Source organism: Ambystoma mexicanum, chromosome 8, assembly GCF_040938575.1.
Source record: "Ambystoma mexicanum isolate Mex_15411 chromosome 8, UKY_AmexF1_1, whole genome shotgun sequence".
Lineage (NCBI taxonomy): Eukaryota > Metazoa > Chordata > Amphibia > Caudata > Ambystomatidae > Ambystoma > Ambystoma mexicanum.
In genome coordinates this window covers 817,490,330-817,517,818 of record NC_090929.1, presented here as the reverse complement: position 1 = coordinate 817,517,818, position 27,489 = coordinate 817,490,330, and the positions used below count along the sequence as shown (strand labels likewise).

Genomic DNA, 27,489 nt, shown 5'->3' with positions numbered 1-27,489 from the left:
TGTGTACAGGGTAGCGGGGGCCAGCAACAGGCACCCATTATTAACTACGAGCAGGCAAGTAAGATCACCGGTGGGTGACCGAACGTTGCCCCCAGTGGAAACAAAACAATTCAGGAGGGTATCAACCATTACAATACAGCATAATCCAAGGCACACATTTATGTTTCAAAGGCACAAATTAGCGGATGCAGCAGTAGGAGCAGGTGCAATCCCTGGATCTCCCGGCAGCCCCCAAACTCATCAAGTACCCTCGCAAGTCTGTGAGGAGAGCCGGAAAGGCCAAGGGGGGGTACCAGTTGTGTGACCAGGTTGGATAGAAATGCTCGCTAGGTCAAGTTTTTGCTTCGTCCCCACTGGCCAGATTGTTATGCTCTAACCACATGGTCCTCGCTGCTGGGGTGTCAGTGTGCTCTGCCATTAAGGATGATCTTTAGTGTAGCAGAGTACATGAGCATGTATTTAAGGTTCAAGTGCCCAAGTTTCGCCTTGACCGGCACAAACGAGTTCCTGGCCCTTTGGACCGCAGGCTTATAATGGATAGATAGCTACTTTGGAGTGGTCTCTGTATTTCGCCACCTTCCCTAGAGTATTTCAGGATCACCGCGCCGTCACGAAAGTTCAGGATCTTCACAATGACTGGTCTAGGGTGGATCCAGGTGGAGGTCTCTTCTGTAGTTATCGGTGAGCTCACTGAACTGTAAAGCCCTGTGATAGTCTACCAGGCCCGATCTCCTGCAGTAACACATTTTCAATATAGATGATATGGTCCGAGCCCTCCGTTCTCTCCAGAAGACCCATTAACTGCAGGCCCTGCCCTTGGCGTCCTCTGCACGAAACTCCAAGGCAGCGTTTCTTCTCTCCAGTTCCTTGACCTATGTCTACAAATCCTTAGTGGCGTCAACCTTTTCTTTCAGCCCCATTTCAACCGTTGTGACCCTCTCAGCCAATTATCTGACATCTTGCCGGAGCAGTTGGACGTCGATTTTAATTGCATCTATTTTTGTCACCAATGAGTATCTCAAAACGGCTATTGCAGCCAGGACCTGATCTTCCTGCAGACCTTTTTCCAGGACACCTGGCTCCACCTGTGCAACAAGCATGCACTGTTTGGACTCTCATTGTTTTCTTTGGATGGCAAACAAATCCATGATAGTTGATTTGCCTTTGTTTTTTGTGGGTGACATTTTGCCGGACAGCAATCTGGACAACCAGGATATGTGCCCTGGTACGTATTCAAACATTCTGTGGGTAGTAAGGGTTAAGTGTCACCACGTGGCACAGTCTAAGTTAGCACTTTTGTGTGGTCTCTGCGCAAAGTACGAACATTACAAGTGCTATGGAGTGTGCTGCTCGAGGGTCCTCCACCACGTGTGTTGTAACAGCAGGAGGGATGTTAGAACGCATAGATAATTAATATGGCCTACCTCCTTGGGAGATCACAATCTTCTACCTAGGAGATTAGCTGAGTGCCAGCAAGGTATTACAATACGGGGCCCACACAGTGGGCCAACAACTATGGCTCTCTTATGTGAAGGAAGTTGAAGCGTGTAAGCTTCCCTGTAGACGCATGTTTCCCAACCTTAGTAGCAGGGGAGTGGGTGGAGGCACTCAATGAGATATTAAGTTCAAGTGAGCCCCCTCTACGTGTGGTCCGGGTGCCAAAGGGGAAAAAGAGGGAGAAATGAGGGGAGCCAACCCCAGTAAATATGCTACACAACAGTAGCAAAAGGGAAGCAGACTCCCCGGCTCTCAGTCCGCAGCCGTTGGCTTACCAGGAGCGATGCAGGCCATTGTGTTAAGACGGATTTCTGAACTCTGTCCTGGAGACGCAGAGGTTCAGAAGGCCAGCCTAGTTTCTTGGGACAGGGTAACCTCTGGACAAGCCAGACCAATCAGGGTAGCGATCGCGGCGGTCAAGACTAAGTCTTAAGAGGGGTGAGGGTGACTGAAAGCCTGCAATGAGCACACAAAGCAAGGACACTTACAAATTACTCCAAACAGGTGTTATATTAAAAATATATACACATTTATTACAAGGCCTTTGTAACATTGACCGTAGCGAGAAATCACAATAAAACTCCAGTAAACCAACACATACCAAACCAATGCAATATATATACAAATACTAACGAGTCTAACGCGTTAGACGCACGAAATGTGTAGACCACCTAGATGGGGAGGAAAACATGCAGTGCGAATAATAATCAGACCAAGTCCGTCTTCAGAGACACCTAACTAAAAAGAAGTCCAAACCCTACAAAGAGTGGAGCCTTGTGCTCAAAAGTACCTGCACACGCTGGTGCCAACGGGCAAAAAGGGGAGTCTCTTCGAGGGAATGAGGCAGTTTAGTTCGGTGAACAAATGAAGATGAACAGAGCTCCGCAACTCAAGCGCAGCCTCCACTGGGGGCAGAAGCAGAGCGCGTGTACGGAAAGGCGTGCTGTTAGACACAGCGGGGAAAAGCTATGGGCTCCTGCAGGACGACGACCAGTTCCTAGCGATGCTACTCACCGGTCCCCGATGCAAGCAGACCCAGGCTTCTCCGCGTCAGTTTCAGTGCTGGCAGGTTCAGATAGGAGCAGGAGACGTCTCGTCGTCGTGTAGATTCTGCAGCAGCAGCAGAAGTTGAGTTGAGGACGTCCCAAACGCAGTGAACCCGCACAGTTTGTTACCACAGCAGGGCAACGGAGCGGCCGTGCGTATCTCAGCCAAAGGTACACTACTCACTTCAGACCTGGGAATGCCAAGTGTACGAATAGTGTGAGTGACAAGGACTCGAAATACAACACAACCTGACGGCGGTTACAGAACCAGACTCCTGGGTAGGCTGGTCAGTCTGCTGGATGGCCCAGAGACACTTCCGAAGGCTTACGTGCAGGAGAGGGTGAAGGTGCCGAGAATAGCTGTCCCTGCTTTTCCAAGGATCGAAGTACCAGTACAGGCCTTCTCGTTCGATCCGAGGTAGAAAGGGTTTCACAAAGCGACAGCAGTGCAGAGGAGCAGTCCTTCAGCGGGTCACCAGCGATTCCTTGGTTCAGCCTCGTGGTTGCAGGATACTTGGCTCCTGTATTCCTTTGTTCGTGAGAACTCAGGAGATCGACCTGGTAGTGGCGTTTCCAGCCCCCTCTTATCCATGGTTTCCTTTGCGCCAAAACGGAGGGGACCCAATGGAAGATCCGCTCATAGAACACTCACACCATCTGTGGACCTCTTCACGGACCACGGGGGTCCCAGGCATTCACACCACCCTAGACTCTCTGGCGCCCAGGATGTGTATTGGGACCAGACATCCCAGCCCCCATCCTGGAGGCACACACAGGCCTGTAGAAGCCTGGGAAAGCATCTGTGTTTCGCGGGAAAGTACATGCCCAAATAAGGAGGGCCCCAGGTCGGCTCGACCTGGGGGAGGTGAAGGGGGCAAGACGATCAGCGGACAGGACAAAGGGCCTCGTGGTCTGGCCATTTTGAGAGCCAGCCCACCATTTTGGGCTAAGTGCGAGAAACGCGCTTAAAACGCCAAAAGGAGCTCAAAAACACAAGAAACGATCGCTGCCACCAATCCCGTCTGTGATTCACTTGCACCGTTCATTTACAATCCAAAGAGAGTATCTAGGGCCTGTAGAAGACTAGAGACCCAAGAGAGCAGTAACTTAGCTTACAGTGCCCTCTTGCACGAAAGCTGCAACATGATAAAGAAACTACGGAAAACGGCGTTTCCCGGTACTGACTGTCTTAAGAGCATGTCAGTTTCCCCGTAAGAATGGAGCGAAAGCCCAGAGGAGTGCGGCAGAAGGCTGCACTTCTCTGGCAAAGTCTAGATCATGGTGAAAACAACAGCAAAAAGTTTAGGGGTTGCCACATGGAAGGAAAATTAGCCACAATTAAGAAATCTTTCCTAACACATTGTATAGGTGACCCGTTCGCCTCGTTCCTCTGCACCGCGTACTGGGTTGTGCCGAAGCAGCGCTCCTCTTTGTAGATAGACGCCAGCACTGCAGTGTATCGGGCAAGTGCAGAATGTCCCTCACAGTCCGCATACTTTGCGGCCACCGGCACCCATCATGGAGGGCCGTGGGAGGTATTGGCCTGACTCCGATTTCAACGAGGGGGCCCTTATGGGAAAGGATCTGAGTGCGGGCAGCCCAGAGAGCATACTCCAGGTGCAATTACGCCCCCGGCTGTTCCGAGGCTTTTACAGAGCTCCTGCTCCAGCGGCCATCTTGAAATGAGCAGGATCGGTCCTTCTGGAAGATTTTTCTTCAGTTCTGCCTTTGTGATTTTTGCCAAAATAGAGTTGGGCTGCAGGGCGCTGGTGTCCCCTGCAGGAAGGTGCCTTTAGGTATCGCGGGAAGCCGCTACAACCGCCTTGATGCAGGATCTCAGTGGGAGCTCGGTAAAATCGCAGCCTTACCACGTGAGCCCTTGGGTACGCCCCCCCGCCCCCCGTTAGTCTTACTTATAATCCAGGTTTTAGTCTACTGTGACCGAAAAAAGAAAAGCAAGAAATCACACATTATCACATCAGTGTGATTATCTTCCTTGTACTGAGCAAGTTATTTATTCTGCAACTATTTTATTCAGGGTATTTTCTTACATTAAAGCATATAAAACACAGGCACAATTAACAGTAATATATAAAACATAAATATTGTAAAAACAAAAAAGAGAGGATAGGCTACCTCAGTGTCAAACCCTTGTGTGAATCATGTAACTTTGGGTAGCATATTAAGTATAGGTGCCTCTCTAGCTAAGTGACATCAAAAGCATCTGAAAACCAACCACATAGTCATTTGTGGGTTCAGGGGGTCTACGTCTAGCACAGTTTTATAGATTAGGACACTGCTGCCACCTTCCTGTGTCCTAACTCTGTCACGGGGGCGCTGTACGTTTCGGCGGTAATTAATTTCTAGCTCCACCTTCCTCAGGACCAAAAAGAACCAAGTGGTTTGATGTGACCCCTGAGAAGCAACAAAAACATTTAAAAAATAAACAAATTAAAACAGGAGGGAACTTGTTTCCGCCACATAAAAAATTCTCATAACAAGGAAAAACAAAAGTACCTTCAGCATAATCAAAAAGGCTAAACCAACCAAAGGAGCAAACCAGTGAGAAACTTCCACTGTGGAAGTGATGTAGTTCATTAACAAACATGGAGTAACCTGTATGCCTCTCAAGACGGCAGGTGCGGCAAACGGCCAAGTAATAAACTCACCCTCACATGGGGAGAGCTGGTCACTCTCTCAATGTGAAAACAGAGTATGCTCTGTGTCTCTCTCATAAAGGGGAGGGCAGTCACAAGCGTTGGATGGAGGACCTGTATTAAAAATAAACGGATGAGGGCAAGATTTGAGATGTGAGAGCCTGAAATATTTGTAGATGCAGAAGTCCTATAAATCAGTAGGGAAGACTAACCAATGGGTGGGTCTTTTCAAATTATGAGGACAATGTGCGACCTGTCCACTATTTCCGGCATCTGTCGGGGCTAGATCTTCCATATGACTGTTTGTGTCCGCAGCCTAAAGCAAGGCAAAGACACGGGAACATGTAAACAATGTCGATGCAACAGATATTTTATTGACAGCTATTTGAGGCTTGGCGCACAAGTGGATCCAGTGTCCATCCTATAATGTAGTGAAATGGGAGTGAGGCTCACCTTGTCAGCAGCTGGAATCCTTGCCTGATGTATCGTAGTTGTGACCAGTTCGCTCTACGTGTGGGCTTCCACTTAAAGGCCCCCACAGGCACTGCTATCTCTGGGCTGAAATGAGAGGGGGGGATGTGCGGTCTCCTGTTCTGTTCATTGTTCCTGGCTGGGATCTGAACCTTGCACTAAAGTTCCTCATAGGTGCTCCATTTGAGCCTCTTCATTCTTGTATGCTAACCCTCAAGAAGTTTCTTAACAGCCATTACCTCAGCTCAGAGTGTTGGTGGGTTACAAGCTCTGTCTCGTAATCCTCCATTTACTACCTTTTACAAGGAGGAGGTTGTATTGAGGGTCCGCCTTTCCTTTCTTCCGAAGGTAGTTTCAGAATTTCATCTGGCGCAAATGATTGGGCTGCCTACCTTTTAGCTGCCACTGCACACCTCCCAAGAGGTGAGGCTTCATCGTCTTGATCCTAAAAGGGCCTTGAGCTTCTAAATCAATAGAATGGCAACATTTTGACAAAACTACCAACTGTTTGTGGGATATGCTGGTCACAAGCTAGGTTTAGCGGTAACCAAGCAAACCTTTATCCCACTGGGTCATCCTTTGCATAGCTGAATGCTACAATTTAGCGGGTAAGGGCATCCCTGTGGGTTTACAAGCAGACTCGACCAGAGGTGTGGCTACTTCATCGGCTCTGCAAAGAGGGGTTCCAGTGCAGGACATTTGTAGATCTGCTGCTTGGTCCTCTCTTCATACATTCACAAAACATTACTGGCTGGGTTCTGCATCGGGTCAGGAGGCGAGGTTGATAATTGATTAATGATAAATAAATTCTGTTCCCCACTCCCTCCTGCATAATACTGCTATGGGAGTCTATCATAGATGAGGAATATGTCGGAAGACGCAATCCATTTGAGGAAAAAATTACTTATCCCTGGTAATGTTTTTTTCAATTGGATGTTCCTCTCATGTATTCCTCATCGTCCCCCCTATCCTTCCCATCTTCCTTCTAGAGAATTTCCGTGTATTACACCTACCTCTCTTCCATCGTCTGGGCGCAATATGGCCTTACGAACGTCTGTGCATATGAGAGGGTAAAAACTAAGAACTGAACTAGTGGGCGCAGTGCATGCTATATATACAGTCGGTGACATCATGCTCGAGAGCGGACGAAGGACGTCTAGGGGCATCGAGTCACTCTCTGCTGAGAAAAATGTTTCCGAAGCAGTTGGCGCTGGATGGAATATATCATAGATGAGAAATACGTGGGAGGAACATACAATCGAAAGAACATTACCAGGGGTAAGTAATTTATTCTTCTTTACACCTGTGAAAGTAATTGTAACAAAATCTTTGTTCTTATTTATCCTACCATTTGCTTGGAGGAACTTTGCTAACCATACATGGTGTCCTCTGCCACATTTGCTCCATCAGCATCATCCATTCCAGAATCCTCTACCCTGCCCACCAAGCCAGTGCATGAACACCCTAGCTAGCATCTCTGGAATGAAACGGCTTGTCTTCATTGGAATACTCTGCGGCTGTGAGCATGTACATGATGCCATTGTGCATGCTCCCCCTCTGACCAGGCTTTGCTTCAGGGTTTGAAATAAAGATTCATTGAGTAGGAGTTAAATCCAGCTCCTTTGTGTCTGGCATTACCCAGTAGGCAGGATCTACCACTGGGGAACCAGGAGTGAGTACGCAGTGCACAGCAAATCAAACTTCCACATGAGAGGTGCACTTTTTCAACTTTTTGTCCACCATGTATGATTCATTATGTTTAAATGTGTCCTAATTCCTCCTTATTAGCATTGTTGAATACTCAGTTAATGTTGCATATGTATGTTTGTAAGGCACCAATTGGCCTGGGGAGTGTATTAGCGAAGGGGTAACCTATCCTGAAAATCCTAAATGCTGATCCAGATTCACCATTGCATCGCCCTCATCCTCTAATCGCACAGGCTGCAGCCTACTGTCCTTCCAGTTACTTTAGAAAGATGAGACTAAAAGTGGATTTTCTTTAACTGTGTGCCTTCTCTATTTTTCCAAAACTGGTTGTTGCTTTCCTGGCCAGAACTCTGCTTTTCATTAATCGCTTCTAATCTCCCCATTCTAGATCCAGGTGATCGAAGATGATAAAAACAACCGTGGGTCTGATCCGTTTGTCACTGGAGTAAGGGGGCAGGTCCCTCCACTAGTTACTACTAACTTCCGTGTTCAAGATCAAGGTAACAGTCTGACTCTCTGCTTGATGTTTCTTTAATGGCCCATGACTAGATGCAAGTTCTGCTAAAACGAACCAAATGCGCGATACTGGATTTTTCTTGTTTGCTGTACAAAATCCTGTAGTGATTCATACGACAATCCATCAACCAATGATTAATGGCGAAATATATAGAGACATTAAGGTCTGCAACAAAGTAGCTGGATAAGGTGCTTTACAAAATCAATGGGTGTTGCGAGACGAGGTTTACATCCAGATTGTGGTGGGTAAAAGTAATGCTAACGTTGAACCGGCATAGGGAGCGCAAAGAGAGATTTTCCTTAAGCCCTTTAGCCCTGGTCCTTAGGCAGGCAGGGACTTCCTTACTTGGGAACAAAGGATACAGTCAATTTTCAGCACGCCATCTCAGTGTTAGTGAGGCAGAACAGCCCAAGCTTAACACTTAAGTGAAAGGGTTGGTTAGCTGGTACTGTAACCACATTCAGATATTCTAACTGGGAGAATGTCCACACACTTCATTTTTTTTAATAACAATTTATTCTTTATATGTGTTAAAGAAAAAAATGAGCCGAGTTAGTTCAGTTTTTGTATCGCACAAAAAGCAAGTTTTGATAATATATATTGAGCTAACCGGAAATATGCTGCAGAGGTGATACTATGTTTTAGCTTTTGAAGTCCTATAGTAGGCGACACAATTTCAAGTTTGAAGCTACTAGCCAGGCATAAAACGCCACTTACACCTTCAGTTCACCACATGCACGCAGCACAGCATTTCTTACTCGCCAAGAGTCAACTATTACTACTAAGTGGCTAGTGCACATTTTGAGACCTAACCATTAATTTCATCAGATGGTGCAGAGTGAAATTATTGGAAAAGAAGCACCCACTGGCTAGTTAATTCTCAACGCAAATAAATGCATTTTCAGTTTAAAGTCCATTGGATGAAGGAATATTATCCATGTCGTGTAGGTCTGGAATGGCTGCCTTTTCTGCAGGACTAAAACTGCTGGAAGCAGGGATTACACAAGTTGTCACTGAAAACAGTCCACGTTTCTAGCTGATGGATGCATTTTAAGAAAACAAATGTTATTTACATGTAACTGTTGAATTTATTATGTTCTCAAAGTTAGGCACAGACGGCCTTAAAGTGGGTCCCATTAATTTCCTGAAATAACTGATTTTCTTTTAGAAATATTGAAGTGTAAGATTTAAAATACACTTTTGAAAAGCAATATGTTTTGCGCAACAGGAGCCCAACCCCCGACCGTAGAGCACAACACTCGAAATCGCTCGCTTCGTGTTGCCCGACGCAATTTTGTTGCACCATCAGCAGCAAGGGTAAGCTCACGCACACGATACGATGCCCTTTGCAGTTGAATATATTTTTATTGAATGATCTGCCATCCAGGCCCTGTGCCAGAGCAGATCCGCCACGAGAGAAGACCCAAAATGGCCGCCGGACCAGCTGTTTGCTGGTTACTTAGCAACCACTGCCAATGCATGCAGCACCCCATTGGCTGCCAATAGAAGTTCCTGCACACGTAGACGCCGGAAGGCGAGAGCCGGCACCTATTCTAAGGCACTCATTACAAGGCACAATCCTGTCTGTGCCTGTCCGTGACTAGAAGGGACAGCAGACACCCAACCCGTTCCTATTTCGACTTTACATGTTACCGAGCTGCCCCAACACTAGGCGTCCTGAAATCATTATGCAACCCATACATACTACTGCTATGCATGCCATGTGGGTAAGTTGCCTTCACTAGCTTCTTCGAAAACATTCGTCCCCACATGTTGTATGCCTGTTTCTATTGTACACCCCACCCGAGGAGCAGGAGCTCCACCGAGTAGGCCCCCACATTGCCAATTGTGCCTGCATAGCCCCCTTTACATTCTCATCTAGTGTTCTTTATACCCGCAAGCGTTCCGCAGTTCTACTGCCCCCGTTTCTTGACTCTCTGTGCCTGCCATCTGTCCTATAGTGTCAACGCGTACTTTATGCCTCTTATGGTGCCTATCGGGTGAACTATATGAATGCCCATTTGCTTCTCTAAGCAAAACCTAACATGCCCACTTTTGCATTGTCCCAGCAAAATTGATTTTGCCCATCTGTGTACTCTACTTGCAAAGCTGAACCTACCAATAGCTGCATTATACTAGCAAAGTCGATTTAGCCTGAGTCCTGGGTTTTGCACTGCCCTAGCAAAATTGAATCTGCTTATCTTCGTATGTCACTTGCACAATTGAATCAGCCTACTTGTTAGACCTGAATCTACCCACCCTGCTAAAACACAGCCCAAGTCGTACTTGCATACGCCCTACTCCTATCATCGCCCATTGTGCTCACTTGCTAGTTCCCAGCCCACAGCACCTCTCATCACCCATAGCTGAACAGCCCAACCTACATCGCAGTCACAATTGTGCCCGTCTGGCTCATCCTCATCATGTTCCCTTTTGTTGTCATGCACAATACGCCTTGCATTAGAAACAGCTACATATCGATTAGCAATGGACTTGCCAAACTCGGCTGCCCGAGACACCACCCTATCCCCTGTCCCACACCTTTCCTGCCCACCTTGCCACCATTCCCCCACAGTGCCCACTCATACCACCCAGCCAAAGTTAGCGCCATACCAGACAACCCCCTATCCAACTCTCCTAACACCACTAAATATGTCCACACCGATACCAATCTGAACCCCCTCAAGCCTCCAGAATACTGGCCCACAGCCAACCCAAACTTCACGACCCGCAAAAATAGACTGGGCTCTAGACTTCACATCTCACCCAGTAAATCACCTGCAACATCCAGGACTAAAGCCATTAACAAGATCACCACCAACTTCACCGCCTCGCTAAAAGGTGCTCTACTTAATGTCGGATCCCTTGTTGCTCATCCCACCGAAATCGCTGACATCATCCTCTCAGCAGATCTCGACTTCCTTGCCACTACAGAAACCTGGCTACATGATGCAGCAGGTCCCTATCTTACCCTCGCGGTTCCCGACAAATACACTATCCTCAGGGCCGACAGACTCAATGCTCGCGGAGGAGGTGTAGCTATTATATTTAAGTCCTCACTTGTTAAATGTTAAAGGTATTTGTACCGCGCACCGTCACCAACGGAATTGGTCCCCAGGCGCTCTGGCGGATCTGCAAATGATAAGGTAAGATGGGGTGGGCTAGTAAGGTGAAGAGGGAGTAGGATAGTGAGAGGAGTTGTGTTCTGTTGGCAGCTTCAACTCGGTATACACCAGATGCTGAGCTTTGGTGCGGCTATTGGATCGGTGACAGGCCGCGTGTGCTGTTGGTCCAGCTTATGTGTTGTTGCTGTGTTGTGAAGTGCGTGCGGCTTGTTGTGCGAGAGATGGTTGTGTGAGTTTTTGAGTGAGATAAGTATGCAGAGTTTGAGCTTATATTGGTTAGTGGGTTACCTGACCTTTGGCATGTTGGCATTTGCAGTGCTGTCCCAGTGTGGCACCCGTTGGCCCCCACAACTCTATCTGGATGCAGCGCGGGCCAATGTTTAGAATTCTATCTGGGTGTGGGCAAGCCAGCATTCACAGTCCCATCCAGATGCGACGCAAGCTAGCGTCCAGAAATCTGTCCAGGTGTGGGAATGCTATCACTAGCAACCCTATCTGGATGCTATGCAGGCTGGTGTTCACAATTCCAAGTGTGGCACACGCCAACATCCAAGTTTCATCTGGGCGCGGCTTGCTATCCTTCAATCAATCTCATCTAGATGCGACGCAGCCCAATGTCCACAACTCTAAGTGTGGCCTGTGCTAGTCTTCAGGTTTCGCATAGGTGCGGGCATGCTAACGTTCGAAGTCCTATCTAGATGCGACGCAGGCTAATATTCAGAAATCTATCTATCTATCCTCACTTGACATTAGATCTGTTACCTCTCTTCCACTAAAATCATGTGAGCACCTCACCATTAAAATACAAACCACCCCGAAGAGCACTATCACTTTGGAACTAATATATAGACCCCTGGGTCCCACAGGCACCTTCGAGGAAGACATCACCTCTCTCATAGCCGAGAACTCTAAGCCTCTTTCACAAAACATCATCCTAGGCGATTTCAACTTGGGGCACAACGACCCTAATGATACTCCTGCGGCCTCCCTTGCTAACACCCTTTCTGAACACATCTTTACTCAACTCATCACTCTACCTACCCATCAGAAAGGCAGAACCATTGATTGGCTCGCTGCCCACAATTGCAATATCACCTGCAAAGCGCCCCAACCTCTCCTATGGACTGACCATCTCCTCATATCATTTCACATCAGCATTAACAACCAGAACCCCAAACAGTGCCGCCTCGCACCAGTCTGTCTGACTAGAAACAAGCGCAACATTACCATGGATACCCTTACACCATTGGTTCTCCCTATCCTAAATATGCTCCATGCCACCACTGACCTCAACCTACTAGTCAGTACCTACAATGACGCCATGACCAAAGCCATTGATGCCGTTGCCCCACTAAAGTTACGTAAAGGCAAACCCAGAGCTCATCTGAACTCTTGGTACACACCTGAACTCAAACTACTTAGGACAAAGAAAGCCAAGATGGAAACCCTATGGAAAACAACTCCATCACCTGAAAATAAATCCAATCTCATGACCATGTCCTCCCTTTACAAAAAGGAGATAATCTGCACCAAGAAGGAAGCCTATAACGTCAGAATAAACAATGCAGAATCATGCACTAAAGAACTCTTCACTATCCTAAAGGAGTTAGAAAATCCTAACCCTCCGACGGATACGTCTATGAAAGACAAAACTTGGTGCACAAGCATCCAAAATGCCCTTGCAAATAAAATTACTGGCCTCCAAACGAAAATTGAGGCCAAGCGACTTCAACTTTCCAACAGCAACCCCCTCACCCCGACCTTACCTACTACCACACATACCACCACTGGTTTCACATTCAAAAAGGTAACCATACCAGAAGTCCAAAAAATTATAACATCCCTCAAACCATCAAATTGCAAAGGGGACAGTTGCCCCGCCCAGATCATCAAAGATGCAGCAAGAGACCTATCCCCCTTCATCTCCAAACTAATAAACCTCTCCTTCGTCACCAATTCAGTTCCTAACAACCTGAAACAATCATGGGTTCTCCCTCTTCTAAAAAAACAATCTCTAGACCCAGCCATTCCCACAAATTACAGGCCTATTACTACGGTTCCATACTTGCTAAAAATCCTTGATAGAGTTGCCTACCTGCAAATTCAGGATTACTTCGAGACCAACCAACTGTTAGGATTGCGTCAATCTGGCTTTCGACCTCAACATGGTACAGAAACTGCCCTTGTTGACCTCAAAAGTCAGATTGATGACATTAAAGACAAAGGCAAGGCTGCCATCCTACTCCTCCTAGACCTCTCGGCAGCCTTCGACCTGGTCGACCATAAAATACTCTGTAACCACCTCTCCCCTGCTGCCCATTTCTCCTCCTCTGCTGTCATGTGGATACAGTCCTTCTTGGCCAACAGAACCATGAGGGTATTTTCATCTGCGGCAGCAGCAGGCCCTATCCCTATCGCCTGCGGCGTCCCACAAGGATCCTGCATTTCCCCCACCCTCTACAACATCTTTACAAAGCCTCTCTTTGACAAACTTGACCATCTGGGTGTCACCTACACCAATTACGCGGATGACACCCAGATACTCCTCACCATCTCTGGAAACTACAGTGTTGACGTCACTAGGATCAACAAAATATTCTCCATCTTTCAGGCATGGATGGCCACACATGGCCTCAGCTTGAGAAGATGGAATTTCTTGTTGGATTGCCTAATAATTTACAGAAACTTAGCCCGGACTACATGAACATCGTTATCGATGGCAACACTATCCCCATTGCTAAAAATGTGAAAACCCTTGACTTTTATCTTGACGCCAATACTAACCTCACTAAACAAGTAAACATGACCGCTTCAGCCACTGCCTATACTGGGAAACTAATTGGAGCCTGCAGACCTGTCTTATCCACCAGTAGCTGCCTCACGCTCTCATACAATCCAAGGTGGACTATTGTAACAGCCTCTACCTAGGTGCCAACCAATCTATCATCAATAAACTACAAGTTCTCCAAAATAATGCGCTACGAGCAGCTCTAAACATTTCTAGGCGTGAGCACATTTCTGCCACTAGAATTTCATGCAAATGGCTCTCCATTGAACAAAAAATTGACTTACAACCCCTTTGCCTTACCTAAAAAGCCCTAAACCACCTAGCCCCTCCCTACCTCACAAGCAAATTCACCATGAAACCAGCCACCAGAATTAACAGATCATCCAACACTCTATGCCTCACAATGCCCAGATTCACATCTAAAAGAGCCGGCAGCTCGAGTTTCACGGTCCTTGCCTCTCAACTCTGGAACACCCTGCCTCTGAACATCAAACTGACCAAATCCTTCTAACTATTTAGGAAACTTGTCATTGGATGGTTACTGAATAAAAGCCAACCTTAGCCTGAGTTAGCCCACTACAAATTGTATATATTGTACATGCATAATGTCGCAACTGTATGTTCTAACTACCTCTGACTGTATATCTTGTACATAACTTTACAAATGTATCATTGCAATTTTTATTTACTGTGCCGTGTAACCTAACCTTAAGCGCCCTTTTACTTCCCCTCCAGGTGTTTTGTGGCGGGATATCACCCGAGAGTGCTCCATTGAGCATTACCAGTTGTCTCTTGAGCACGAGACGGGTCCAACAAAGAATTATAGATTCTCGCGCATGTTACAGGTGTAGAACAATGTAAATTTAAATCTCCCAGAAGTATTATATTGGTTATCATGGGCTCCAGATAGTTGGTCCTAAATAGATTCCAATTCTTCAAAAACGTCATCCGGTTGCAAGTCTACCCGGCCCCAGTAGATATTTATTAGGGCAATTGTATATGGATGTCTCTTGATTTTAACCAATTGTATACACAGGCTTGGAGAGAGCCAGGATTGTAAAGTGATGTTCTTAGATTCTCCAGCATGGGGTCTGGCATGGATTCACATGCTCATGAATATTCCCCGTCGTCAGGCTGGGAATCCTCGGTAAAGAAAAAATCAGTTTCAGTTTAGTTTCTGAACTGTCTTTCTACTAGTAACCAATCGCTGGTCTCTGGGCCATACTGCCCCCAGCCAATGACTGCCCTCTACCTAAGCCCCTCCTCTGGCAGCCATCTTCATATTTTTACCGCACTTTCAAGTGTTGGGAATCCTTGTGCTGTTGCTCTGGAGCTTTTACTGCGTTTTGCGAATTTTCAAAGAGATTTAATCTCATTTTTCGGTCAATCGAGCCTCAAGCTCCAACGTTTCTACTTCCGATCAGCAGGGACCCGTTTCGGATTTTTCTACGCCCCCTCAAGAGAAACTTTTCATAGAGTTTCACTTTTCGGAGGCTTCCGGAAGGTCTTTGAGGCATACCCCGTGTGGACATGGCCCAGGAAAAAGGAAACACGACGCCCGGACCCAAGCTCTTCAGGAGCTGCCCTGGATGTGGACTACAGAATGTCTTCAAGGAGGATGAGCATTCCCGATGTCTCTACTGCCTTCACGAAGACAAAACGCACATGGAGAAGGACTGTGCATTTTGCAAGAACATGTCCGAGCGGGCGATGAGGGATCGTCGTACCCGCCTCACCAACTGGCTGGAGGGGAAGAGCCCAGCAGCGGGTGTGAAAAAGAACACCGAGCGGTCTTCTTAGACCTTTAAGGGGGCCCCGGCAACGGGGGCCCAACAAAAGGCAAAGCACCGCGAGTCCGCGGGCACCGGGAGTACCGATCGGCCGGGCTCCTCATTTGTCAGGCAGGGCGCATTATCACCGACGCCATCAACCATGAGCCAACGCTCTGGCTCGGGGAAGAGAAAGTCGGAGAACCCTGGTATGCTTCGGGAGAAGCATCGGTCGATCCCGACGGAGAAAACTGAGGGGGAGCGAGGCGGCGACCCTCCCCCCAAGATGAAGGCCTCGAGCGCGCCCAAGGTCGCGAAGTCCCTGGTTCATCCGGTTAAGGCCTCTATCGAGGGTGTTGTGGTGGACCTGGTGAAGCCTAAGGAGGCTACCCCAGTGGAGGCGACCTCTGGGCCTAGAGTTTCCCTGCCAGCGTGGAGGGAATCCTCTTTTCAGCCCATCGATAAGACCCCTGTGAAACCCCAGGTGAAAAAGGGGGTGGGGGGCGGTGGCCATTACGGGTACAGATTCCGCCTCCGAAGAGGAACTGGCTGGTGTCGCAAAGATCCTGGACAAGAAGTTCGAGGAAGTCCGGTCCTACGGGAGGGATTCCGACGAGGCGGACGAAGAAAGCGACGGATTGCCGATGGAGAACCGCGCACCGTGGAAGGGACGGGCCCGCTCCCCAACCATAGCTCCCGTCACAGCCTGTGCTGATGCCACAAGACAACTCAGGAGCCATCTTGATGGTGATTCAGGCCTTGTGTACAGAGATAAGGACGGCGAGGGAAAGAAACTAGACGCCATGGGACGACACGTCATCTCGTTGGCAGCGATGACGATTAAGGCGGCCAATGCCCTCACGATTGTGGCACGCTACGACGGGGAGCTCTGGTTTAAGATGGCTCCCCTGTTGGACTTCCTCCCGGATGACGAGAGGGCTGAGGCCCTAGAGAACCTACAGGAAGGAGAGGTGGCGCCGGACCACGCCATCACGGTGGCCACGAACATCACTGACACCGGCTTTCGCCAGATGGACAACAGCGTTTGCTTTCGTCGGCGCGGCTGGCTCAAGGCAACAGACTTTCGCCAGGACGTTCAGACCAGGGTTCTGGACATGACCTTCGACAGGAACAACCTGTTCGGCAAGGAAGTGGACGAGTCGCTGCAGGCCACCAAGGCGGACATGGAGACTGCTTGGGCTTGGGTGTCCTTCAACAGCGACAGCCGCCCTTTCGGAACGCCGGAGGCAAGCAAGGTGCCTCCAAAGGATTTGGCAGAGGCTCCTCGTCGTACCGCCTGGCGGCCCCTTCCTCGTCGCAGGAGGCCTACAGAGGACACGGCAAGACAGGGGGACCTCATCGTCGTCGCCAAGGAGGCCAGGGTGGCAAGGCCGCGGCCAAGCAGGACTGAACCGGCCGTGGCATGGGGCCCCCACCCAAGCACCCCGGTGGGAGGCCGGCTGGCGAACTTCGCCAGCGTGTGGAAGTCCAACTCCACCAACCGTTGGGTGCTGGATGCCCTGACCCGCGGGCACACACTGGAATTTCTAAGAAAGTGTCCCCGCATTCCACCTGCAGCCAGGAAGGAAAACCACGTCACGCAACTGCTACTGGAGGTACGAGCAATGCTAAAGAAGGGAGCCATCAAACTCATCCCAAAGAGGCTCTGGGGCTCCGAAGTATACTCGGGTTACTTCTTCATAAGGAAAAAGACCTTTGTTGTCTAAACAAATACATCAGGTCCCAGAAGTTCCGGATGGTCACCCTCCAGCACGTACTGGGACAGCTGGAGGAAGGTGACTTCCTATCATCGCTGGACTTGGAGGATGCCTACTTTCACATCCCCATCCTCAAAGGACATCGAAAGTTCCTACGATTCGTGGTCCAAGGACGGCATTATCAGTTCAAGGCCCTTCCCTTCGGACTGAAGTCGGTGCCTAGCAACAGTGGCGGTGCAGCTATGCCTACAGGGGATCCACATCTACCCATACCTGGACGACTGGCTCATCCGGGCAGAGTCAAGAGAACTCGCCGTCGATGACACAAGGAGGACCGTCCAACTGCTCATGGAGCTGGGATTCTCGATCAACTTTGCAAAATCCCACCTGGTACCGTCGCAAGATGCCCTGTTCCTGGGAGCCAAACTCGACACAGTGGCGCGATTGGCCTCTCCGTCGGAGGAAAGGACGAAGGCCATCGTAGGCAAGGTGCAACGGCTGTCGACCATGGACGTGGCCAAGGTGAGGTCCGTCAAGTCCCTGCTCGGCATGATGTCTTCCTGCATCTACCTTGTGCGCCTTTGCAGACTACGGATGCGACCACTGCAGGAGTTCCTCGACGCCTTTTGGATGCAAGCGACAGGCAACTTCGAAGACTGGATCCCACTCGACGAGACCTTTCGGCAAGCGATCTGGTGGTGGGGCACCCACGCGCATCTGGGGGCGGGTATGGACTTCCAGACCTGGCCTATCAAGAAACGTTGACGACGGACGCCTCCCTGGAGGAATGGGGGGCACACTCCGGAGATCTCCACGCAAGAGGCCTTTGGCTCCCGGAGGAGAGATCACTACACATCAATGTCCTGGAGTTCTGAGCCGTGTTCTGGGCCCCTCAGGTCTTTCTTTCCATCGCTCAAGGGCAAGGTGGTGAGGATCTTCACCGACAACACCACCACGATGTCCTACATCCGGAAGCAGGGAGGCACCAGATCCCCAGCCCTATCCAAGGAGGCCCAGGATCTGTGGTATTGGGCCATCGGCCAAGGGATGTTTCTGGTATCCTTCCACCTGGCAGGAATAAAGAACCCCATCGCAGACGCACTCAGCAGGGAGCTGCGCTCGTGCCACGAGTGGGAACTGCGGCAGGATCAGGTGGATCTCCTCTTTCGACGATGGGGTAGTCCCCAGATCGACCTGTTCACGACGGCGATGAACGCCAAATGCCAGAGGTTCGCCAGCAGGTTTCCCCAGCCGGGGAGCATGGGCGATGCCTTCTCATTCCCTTGGGACGTCCTTTTCCTGTATGCGTTCCCGCCGTTGCGACTCATCAACCAACTCAAGCATTCCTGGTGCAGGATGATCCTCGTCACACCGGCGTGGCCGAGGCAGATCTGGTTCCCGGACATTTGGACATATCAGTGTCCCCCCCCCCCCCCAGTCAAACTTCCGACGGCACGGATCTTCTCGTCAGAGAAGGAGGCGCCATCCTTCACCACTATCCGGTGTCGCTGAACTTGCAGGCCTGGCTCCTGCAGCGCTAGAGTTTGGATGGTACGATATCCCGGCGGACTGCAAAGAGGTGCTTGCAAATGCCGGGGGTCCTCGAGCCTCAAGTGCTATGGACACAAATGGAAGAGGTTCTCTGTCTGGTGCCGTGCACGGAAGATTAACCCTCTGCGGATTACGGCCCCTCAAGTGCTGCTGTACCTACTGTCGCGGGGCTGGTGCACGCCTCCATCAAGATCCATCTGGAGGCTATCTCCCGCTACACCAGTACCCCGGGCGATTATCGCTGTGGTCCCATTGTCTGGTGAATGAGTTTATGAAGGGACTGTTCCAGTCATTCCCACCGGTGAAGGCTCCGGCCCCGATGTGGGAGCGCAACGTAGTGCTGTCCAGGCTCATGGGGCCGCCATTCGAGCCTCTGCATTCGGCACCGTTGAAGTTCCTGTCGTGGAAGACGGCGTTTCTTGTGGCCATCACCTCCGCACGACAAGTGGGAGAGATCCAGGCCCTCCTGTAAACCTCCATACCTGACATTGCACGAGACGAGGGTGGTGCTGAGGACGCACCCCTCCTTCATGCCCAAGGTGCCGTCGGACTTCCACCTCAATGAGCCCTTGGTGTTACCTGTTTTCTTCCCGTGGCCTTTGTCGCCGGCTGAGAGGACTTTGCACTCGCTGGATGTGGCTAGAGCGCTGAAGTTCTACGTGGACCGCACAAAGTGTTTTCAGATGACATCACAGCTGTTTGTGAACTTTGGACCGCCGAACCAATGGAAGGCCCTCTCGAAGGCTTCCATTTCCAGATGGCTCTCCGGCTGCATCATGCACTGTCACCGATTGGCAAACCAACCGTTGCCCGGCAGTCCGAGAGCCCATTCAACCAGAGTGATCGCTGCTACCATGGCGTTCCTGTCTGGTGTGCCCCTGCTTGACATTTGCAGGGCTGCTACGTGGTGGTCGACGCACACCTTCACAAGATTTCACTGCACCGACCGGGATTCCAGGGAGGATTCTAGAGTCGGCCAGGCATTACTCCGCAACCTGTTCGCTTAAGGTGAGCCTGGTGAGGAGGTAAGAGATGCTTAATGTCGAGTTGTTGTATTGCTTAATGTTGAGCCTTGCCACCTCCCGTGGTTGTGCATGTGTGTACTGCTATGTATTCTTATATTCATGAGCATGTGAATCCATGCCAGACCCCATGCTGGAGAAGGAACAAGTTACTTAACTGTAACTGTTGTTCTCCAGCATGGGTCTGGCATGGATTCACATGTGAAACCTCCCGCCTACCCCTCTGTGGCTCTTCTCTTGGTCCTACTGCCACTTTACTTGCTACCAAATCTGAAGATGGCTGCCAGAGGAGGGGCTTAGGTAGAGGGCAGTCATTGGCTGGGGGCAGTATGACCCAGAGACCAGTGATTGGTTACTAGTAGAAAGACAGTTCAGAAACGAAACTGAAACTGATTTTTTCTTTACCGAGGATTCCCAGCCTGACGGGGAATATTCATGAGCATGTGAATCCATGCCAGACCCATGCTGGAGAACAACAGTTATAGGTAAGTAACTTGTTCCTTTTCTCGTGGCAACTAAGAGTCATGCCATTGGACGAACTCTGGGCATTAGTTTCGCCGAAATGGCCTCAAGATCAAATCTGTCCCATATGGGGCCAGATGCGAGCCAAGAATCCTGTACAATACAATAATGTCGAATTCATGCAAATTGCTAGAGGGCAAGTTTATTAAATGCTTAAATCCGCGAGTGTTGCAGGATAGCAGTCAGAAGTTTTTAAGAACTATGGTTGCATGTGCCAAATTAGAGTTTGCCATAGAATCAGAGTTTGTACCTGGTCTCATAGATTTATGAGCATTGTGATGTTCAGGGACGAAGTTAACTTTAGATGATGCACCTTTGTATATAGATTGTTCATTGGGATAGGGTGCCAGATTATCTTGTAAAAGCAAGAAGCCTAATTCATAAAGAGAGGCTTTGACTTTCTATAGGGAGTTAAGTACCATTCCATAAGCGGGCGGTCGTAAGATCTGAATCATGAGCAAATTCTAATATTTCAATGTCTGACTAATTTTTGTCCTTTTTTTTTTTTTTGGACAAAATATTTTTATTGAAATATCGTACAGTCATGAAACCATCAAATACGTTCATGTGGAAGCTTATTAGGAATCATTACAAACAATCAACCAAGCGATATTTAATTTTCATCAGTATAAATTCATCAAATCTAATTCATTATTAACTGCCATCATATGAGAGAGGTTTAATTCAAGCTGAACACTTTTAAAACAAAGCATGGACAGAAAAAAAAACACCCCGGTCCATATTGTCCTCCAATTAGAACACAGCCTCAGGCTCCAATGACCTCATCCCAGTTCACCGACCCTCCTAGATACTCCCCAGTGTCCATATTAGAGGTCCCTTAGGGTTTCAGAAGATATTTGATCAGGCGAGGTTGAAAAAACACATGTTCCTTCTCAGCAACATTTTCTAGGAAAGGTCCCCAGATCCTTGAGAACTTAGCCGTCTTTCTTTCCAGTGTGGCCGTTAACTTTTCCAAGCCTAGCAAGTCCCTTATCTTAACCCACCTGGCAAGAGTGAGCCAGGCTGCCATAAGTAGATGAGTTATCAATTCCGCTCTGGGGCCTGACTGTGGGTATGTACCGTCGTCTGGGGTGGCTCCCAATACCATTATTAGCGGGTCCATGGGGAGAAGAGTTCCATAAATATCTCTGATCTTGGATCTGACCTCCAGCCAGAAAGACTGGATGATTGGACAATACCACCACAGATGGCCTAGGTCCCCCTTTGCCCCACAACCATGCCAGCAGGTATTGGGATAATCAGGATTAATTGCATGGAGTTTCTGCATGGAAAAGTACCAACGAAAACAAACCTTAAGCGCACACCCCCTCACTGTGGTACATCTAGAGACTTTGTGGGCCCTTCCCCATATCCTTTGCCAGGACTCCTGATCAATTTCTCTACCCAGCTCCCTTTCACAAGCTGTCATATAGGGCATTTTTTCTTCTCTCGCATCCTCGTCTAAAAGACGGTAGCATGTAGCTACCCTTCTGGTGAGTTGACCTTCCCTCAGCGTGATTTTTTGTCTTTTAAAGCTGAAATTGCCATAAAGATATTCACGATACTTACCTATGTAGATCGTACGTTGGATAATCAAGTGATGATAGATGATAACTTTTCTATTGCATCATCTTCCGTTCTTGCAATGTCTGCATGACCTTCTTTTGGGAATTAGATGGATTCAATGTAATTGACTGTGCTGCATTATATTGATATTGGGTTAAATTGCCACTTGCAACATTTGGCCACCGACTTTTTGTAGGTGTGTGAAATGAAGGACAGTTCTTTGGGCCGCACAAGATGGGGTTATATGATGCAACTGGCAATACGTTGGAGGTTATCTTTTTCGAATTTAATGCCATGTACGATGCAAATGATTTCTTGATCTCCTCACACATTTGATCAAGTGTAAGGATTGCGGTAGTATCACATTTTTCTGTAGTCAGGGGGACCTGCTCAAAGTTGACCAGAACAGACTTCACCATTTGCTTTGAGGCGATAGCAATATTTTCGAATGGTGTGTCTTAGGCAAAGTTTGTATGCAGTACCCTTTCGGACCACTACACACAACTAGGAGTGTTAGGAAAGATTTCTTAATTGTGGGTAATTTTCCTTCCATGTGGCAACCCCTAAACTTTTTGCTGTTGTTTTCACCAGGATCTAGACTTTGCCAGAGAAGTGCAGCCTTCTGCCACACTCCTCTGGGCTTTCGCTCCATTCTTACGGGGAAACCGACATGCCCTTAAAACAGTCAGTACCGGGAAACGTTTTTTTCCGTAGTTTCTTTGGGTCTCTCGTCTGCTACAGGCCCTAGATACTCTCTTGGGATTGTTATCGATCAGTGCAAGTGAATCACGGACGGGACTGGTGGCAGCGATCGTTTCTTTGTGTTTTTGAGCTCCTTTTGGCATTTAAGCGCGTTTCTCGCGCTTAGCCCAAAATGGTGGCCTGGCTCCCAAAATGGCCAGACCACGAGGCTCGTTGTCCTGTCCGCTGACCGTCTTGCCCCCTTCACCTTCCCCAGGTCGAGCCGACCCGGGGCCTTCCTTATTTGGGCATTTACTTTCCCGCGAAACACAGATGCTTTCGCGGGCTTCTACAGGCCGTGTGTGTGCCTCCAGGGTGTGGGCTGGGATGTCTGGTCCCAATATACATCCTGGGTGCCAGAGAGTCTAGGGTGCTGTGAATGCCTGGGACCTCCGTGGTCCGTGATAGGTCCATGTATGGTGTGAGTGTTTTGTGAGCAGATCTCCCATTGGATCCCCTCCGTTTTGGCGCGAAGGCAACCGTGGATAAGAGGGGGCTGGAAACACCACTACCATGTCGATCTCCTGAGTTCTCACGAACAAAGGAATACAGGAGCCAAATATCCTGCAACCACGAGGCTGAACCGAGGAATCGCTGGTGACCCGCTGAAGGACTGCTCCTCTGCACTGCTGTCGCTTTGTGAAACACTTTCTACCTCTGATCGAACGAGAAGGCCTCTACTGGTACTTCGACCCTTGGAATAGTGGGAACAACTATTCTCGGCATCTTCACCATCTCCTGCACGTAAGCCTTCGGAAGTGTCTCTGGGCCATCCAGCAGACTGACCAGCCTACCCAGGAGTCTTGCTCTGTAACCGCCGCCAGGTTGTGTTGTATTACGAGCCCTTGTCACACTCGCACGATTCGTACACTTGGCATTCCCAGGTCTGAAGTGAGTAGTGTACATTTGGCTGAAATACACACGCCCGCTCCGTTGCCCTGCTGTGGTAACAAACTGTGCGGGTTCACTGCATTTGGGACGTCCTCAACTCAACTTCTGCTGCTGCGGAATCTACACAACGCCGAGACGTCCCCTGCTCGTATCTGAACCTGCCAGCACTGAAACTGACGCAGAGAAGCCTGGGTCTGCTTGCATCGGGGACCAGTGAGTAGCATCGCTAGGAACTGGTCGCCCTCCTGCAGGAGCCCATAGCTTTTCCCCGCTGTGTCTAACAGCACGCCTTTCCGTACTCGCGCTCTGCTTCTGCCCACAGTGGAGGCTGCGCTTGAGTCACGGAGCTCTGTTCATCTTCATTTGTTCACCGAACTAAACTGCCTGATTCCCTCGAAGAGACTCCCCTTTTTGCCCGTTGGCACCAGCGAGTGCAAGTACGTTTGAGCACAAGGCTCCACTCTTCGTAGGGCTTGGACTTCCTTTTAGTTAGGTGCCTCTGAAGGCGGACTGGGTCTAATTATTATTCGCACTGCCTGTTTTCCTCCCGATCTAGGTGGTCTACACATTTCGTGCGTCTAACTCGTTAGACTCGTTTGTATTTGTATATATATTGCATTGGTTTGGTATGTGTTGGTTTACTTGAGTTTTATTGTGATTTCTCGCTATTGTCAATGTTACAAAGGCCTTGTAATAAATGTGTATATATTTTTAATATAACACCTGCTTGGAGTAATTTGTAAGTGTCCTTGCTTTGTGTGCTCATTGCGGGCTTTCAGTCACCCTCACCCCTCTTGAGACCTAGTCTTGACCGCCGCGATCGCTACCCTGATTGGTCTGGCTTGTCCAGAGGTTACCAAGAAACTAGGTTGGCCTTCTGAACCTCTGCCCCTCCAGGACAGAGTTCAGAAATCCGTCTTAACAAGGACTATAGGTGTAAGCAAAACTAACCTTTGGTAGAAGTCTGTACCACACAGTTTTTGGTAGCGAGCTGAGCAGCCAGGCTTATCTCAAGAGGGAATGTGAGCTTGTAAGGATGTTACACAGAGGTCTACAATCACAAGTATTCAGATAGACACTTAAACTCAAAGTTTCTTGGTAAAACACTTCTTAATTTATTTACACAGTCAGACAACATTTGCTAAAAGGAGGCAATCCATATAACACAAAAGTATACTACAATACTTCACACTGACCGGTTCTGAAAAAATATACACTACTTTGAAGGAGGAGCAAAATGGCATTCAGAGCAGTTGAAGTAGGAGCAAAAAGGCATAAATTAATAAAACGAATATCAGAGTTACTCTTAAACAGTGCAAATAGTTTGAGTTCACCAGAGGAGTTGATTCAATGCAATAGGTAGGCCAAAGTCAAATGGGCTAGTGTCTTGTATAGGTTAAAACGGAAAAGTCTTTGCCACGGTTCTCAGAAGTAGTTCACGGAATGAAGGTTCATATGTCGGGTCACAAGCTGACTAGGCCTGCAAGTTGCCAAAGTTGTCCGCACTTTCGCAGTGAGAGGTAAGTTCTCTCGGTCGGGTTTTCACAGTACCTTATATTGAAGAAAAAGATGCAGCTGAAGACTTCTGTTCCTGGCAGTTTCTGCAGATCTCGCTGTTTCTGAGCCTCCGTCGTGGGGACAAGAGGGAGGACGTCAGGGGACCCCTGCACTGCACAAGGACTGGTCACAAAGCTGGCAAACTGACAAATCTTCGATTCCGGTAGCTGTCTTAAAGCACATGAGCTGGTGTCCTCCTTAGTTATTCGGTTTCCTGCAGCTCCGAGAATGGTGTCCATGTAGCTTATGAGTTGATTGGACCTACCAACTCAAAGGAAGAAGTCGTCCTTGGTGGGCTTCTCTTTAGAGATGAACTTGGCAATTCGGACCTGCAGCAGGGCTCCACCGGGCAAACCAACGGTCCGGTAGTTGCAGCAGCTGTCCTCTTCCAGCTCGTCTTCGGTTCTTTCGTTCCAGTGGTCGACTCTGCCTTTCAGCCCACGAGACTCACCTTTTAAACAGTTTTCTCGCATTCATTCCAGCCTAGCTGCCACTCACCCAGCAGGGTGGCTGTCCTTGCTGGACAGTCAGCCAGCCAATCACGCCAGAGTGCATTTGGGTCTCCTAGGAGTCTAAGCACAGGGAGTTTTGGGCATCTCCCTCACTTCCTGCCCACCCCAGACACTCGGGTGCCAGAGGCGGTCTTCAGTCATGAAGCCTGCCAAAGGCGTAGAAAGAAAGGGACCAAACCTAGTTTGGCGCACAGAGACAAACTCTAGAAGGACCTTTCCTAAAAGAAATGGCGAAAACAGAAGACCGGGACCTGTTTAAACAAAGGGGGCTCAGACGCCATCTTGAAAAACATGGCTCCTGTGATTTTTTTTTTTTAGGTGTTCGCGGTCGGGAAACATCATGGTAGTGTGTTGTAAAACCACTGCCACCAGCTATTTCGATAGGAAAGGGTAGCATTTGACTGCTACATGAGTTTCTAGATATAGGGGATACTAGGTAACCCCTCCAGCACGGTATTGTAAGATAGTGTGTGCTGGGTCTAGGAATTTAAAAAGACTAGTAAAGTCAATTTAACTGTACATTCTCTGGGAAATAGTAGTTTATCCCAGAGAAGGTATTTAAACCTTGGGACAGCCTAACAAGCTTCCCTGTGTCACTGCCCGGAGGGTGCTGTGTGACGCACATGAAAAGTTGATGCCTATGGAGTTGTCTAAAACTCCATAATCAAAGAACACAAGAGTAAAAACATACTAGGAGCGAACAAAACCATTTTAAATAAACTCCAGATCATGCAAAACAACACGCTCAGAGTAGCGTTGAATATTCCCAAAAGAGAGCACATATCTGAAACTAGAAAGCACTATAGGTGGCTCTCTATACATGACAAAATCGTCCTAAAAACTATCTGCCTCACTCACAAAGCGCTTAACTACCAAGTCCCCCCGCCCCCCTATCTCACAGACAAGTTAACATGGAAGGTATTCAACAGAATCACCAGATCATCCAACATACCATGTCTGGCGGTGCCTAGATACAATCTAAAAAGAGCCGGAGGTTCTAGCTTCCCGGTATTAGCCGCCCAGCTTTGGAACACTCTCTCCCTCAGAATATTCAGACTATTCAAACCTTCAAATTCAGAAGCCATGTTATCACATGGATACTCAACAAAACATAAAATAACGGCTCTTGATACCACTAACTGCGAGATGATCTGCACAACTAGTATGTGTCATCCACCCTATACTATTGCTATGACCTGTGTATAATATGTACAGTGTTTAATATGTATATATGTTCCATTGTAATTTTTTCCGTGAATGCTATACTATCCCTTGTAACCATTACTATCCTCTAGCGCCCAATTACCTTTGGGTCAGGTGCGCAATATAAATAAAATAAACAAACGAAACAAACAAACATCAAAATGCATGAAAGAGTGGGGATAAAAGGCTCACACTCTTTCCAGGTAAAAAAAAAAGTCCTTAAAAATTCAGCAAAGTTGCTGGGGGTTTCTAAGGTGAAGGGAATTAGCACATTTATGAGAATTCTCCCTAACACTGTGGAGAGTGTAGAAATTGCTACCAAATGATCTAATCGCTGATATTGCAACTCATTTATATTACATGTAGTCTTGATGGCTTTTTTATCTTAAACTAAAGCAGCATATTTCTGCACAATCGCAGATCTGACTGTTGGTCCGTTTAGTCGGCATAGTTATAACATTAACAAATCTCTTAGTGCCAGAACGCGATTGCACAGAAGAGCCCAACTGATTTTTCATTTTCTTTTAAGTCAATATTTAAAATATTCTCCTTTTTGGGCGCTGTCGCAAAGATATTGAAAGTGGGGACTGTAAAGGCAGGTGTTGACACTGGTATTTGAGTTGGTACAC

General features: G+C 48.4%; 1 protein-coding gene across 3 annotated transcripts in view; it reads left to right on the top strand.

Moving 5' to 3' along the window:
- SEC24C (SEC24 homolog C, COPII coat complex component) overlaps positions 1–27,489 on the top strand; it is a 1,750,167-nt gene that overhangs the window by 496,515 nt on the left and 1,226,163 nt on the right. For all 3 annotated transcript variants that reach the window (XM_069610689.1, XM_069610688.1, XM_069610687.1), the window contains one exon: positions 7,767–7,878. In XM_069610689.1, the coding sequence (XP_069466790.1) occupies positions 7,767–7,878 (112 nt within the window). The remainder of the gene's footprint in view (positions 1–7,766; positions 7,879–27,489) is intronic.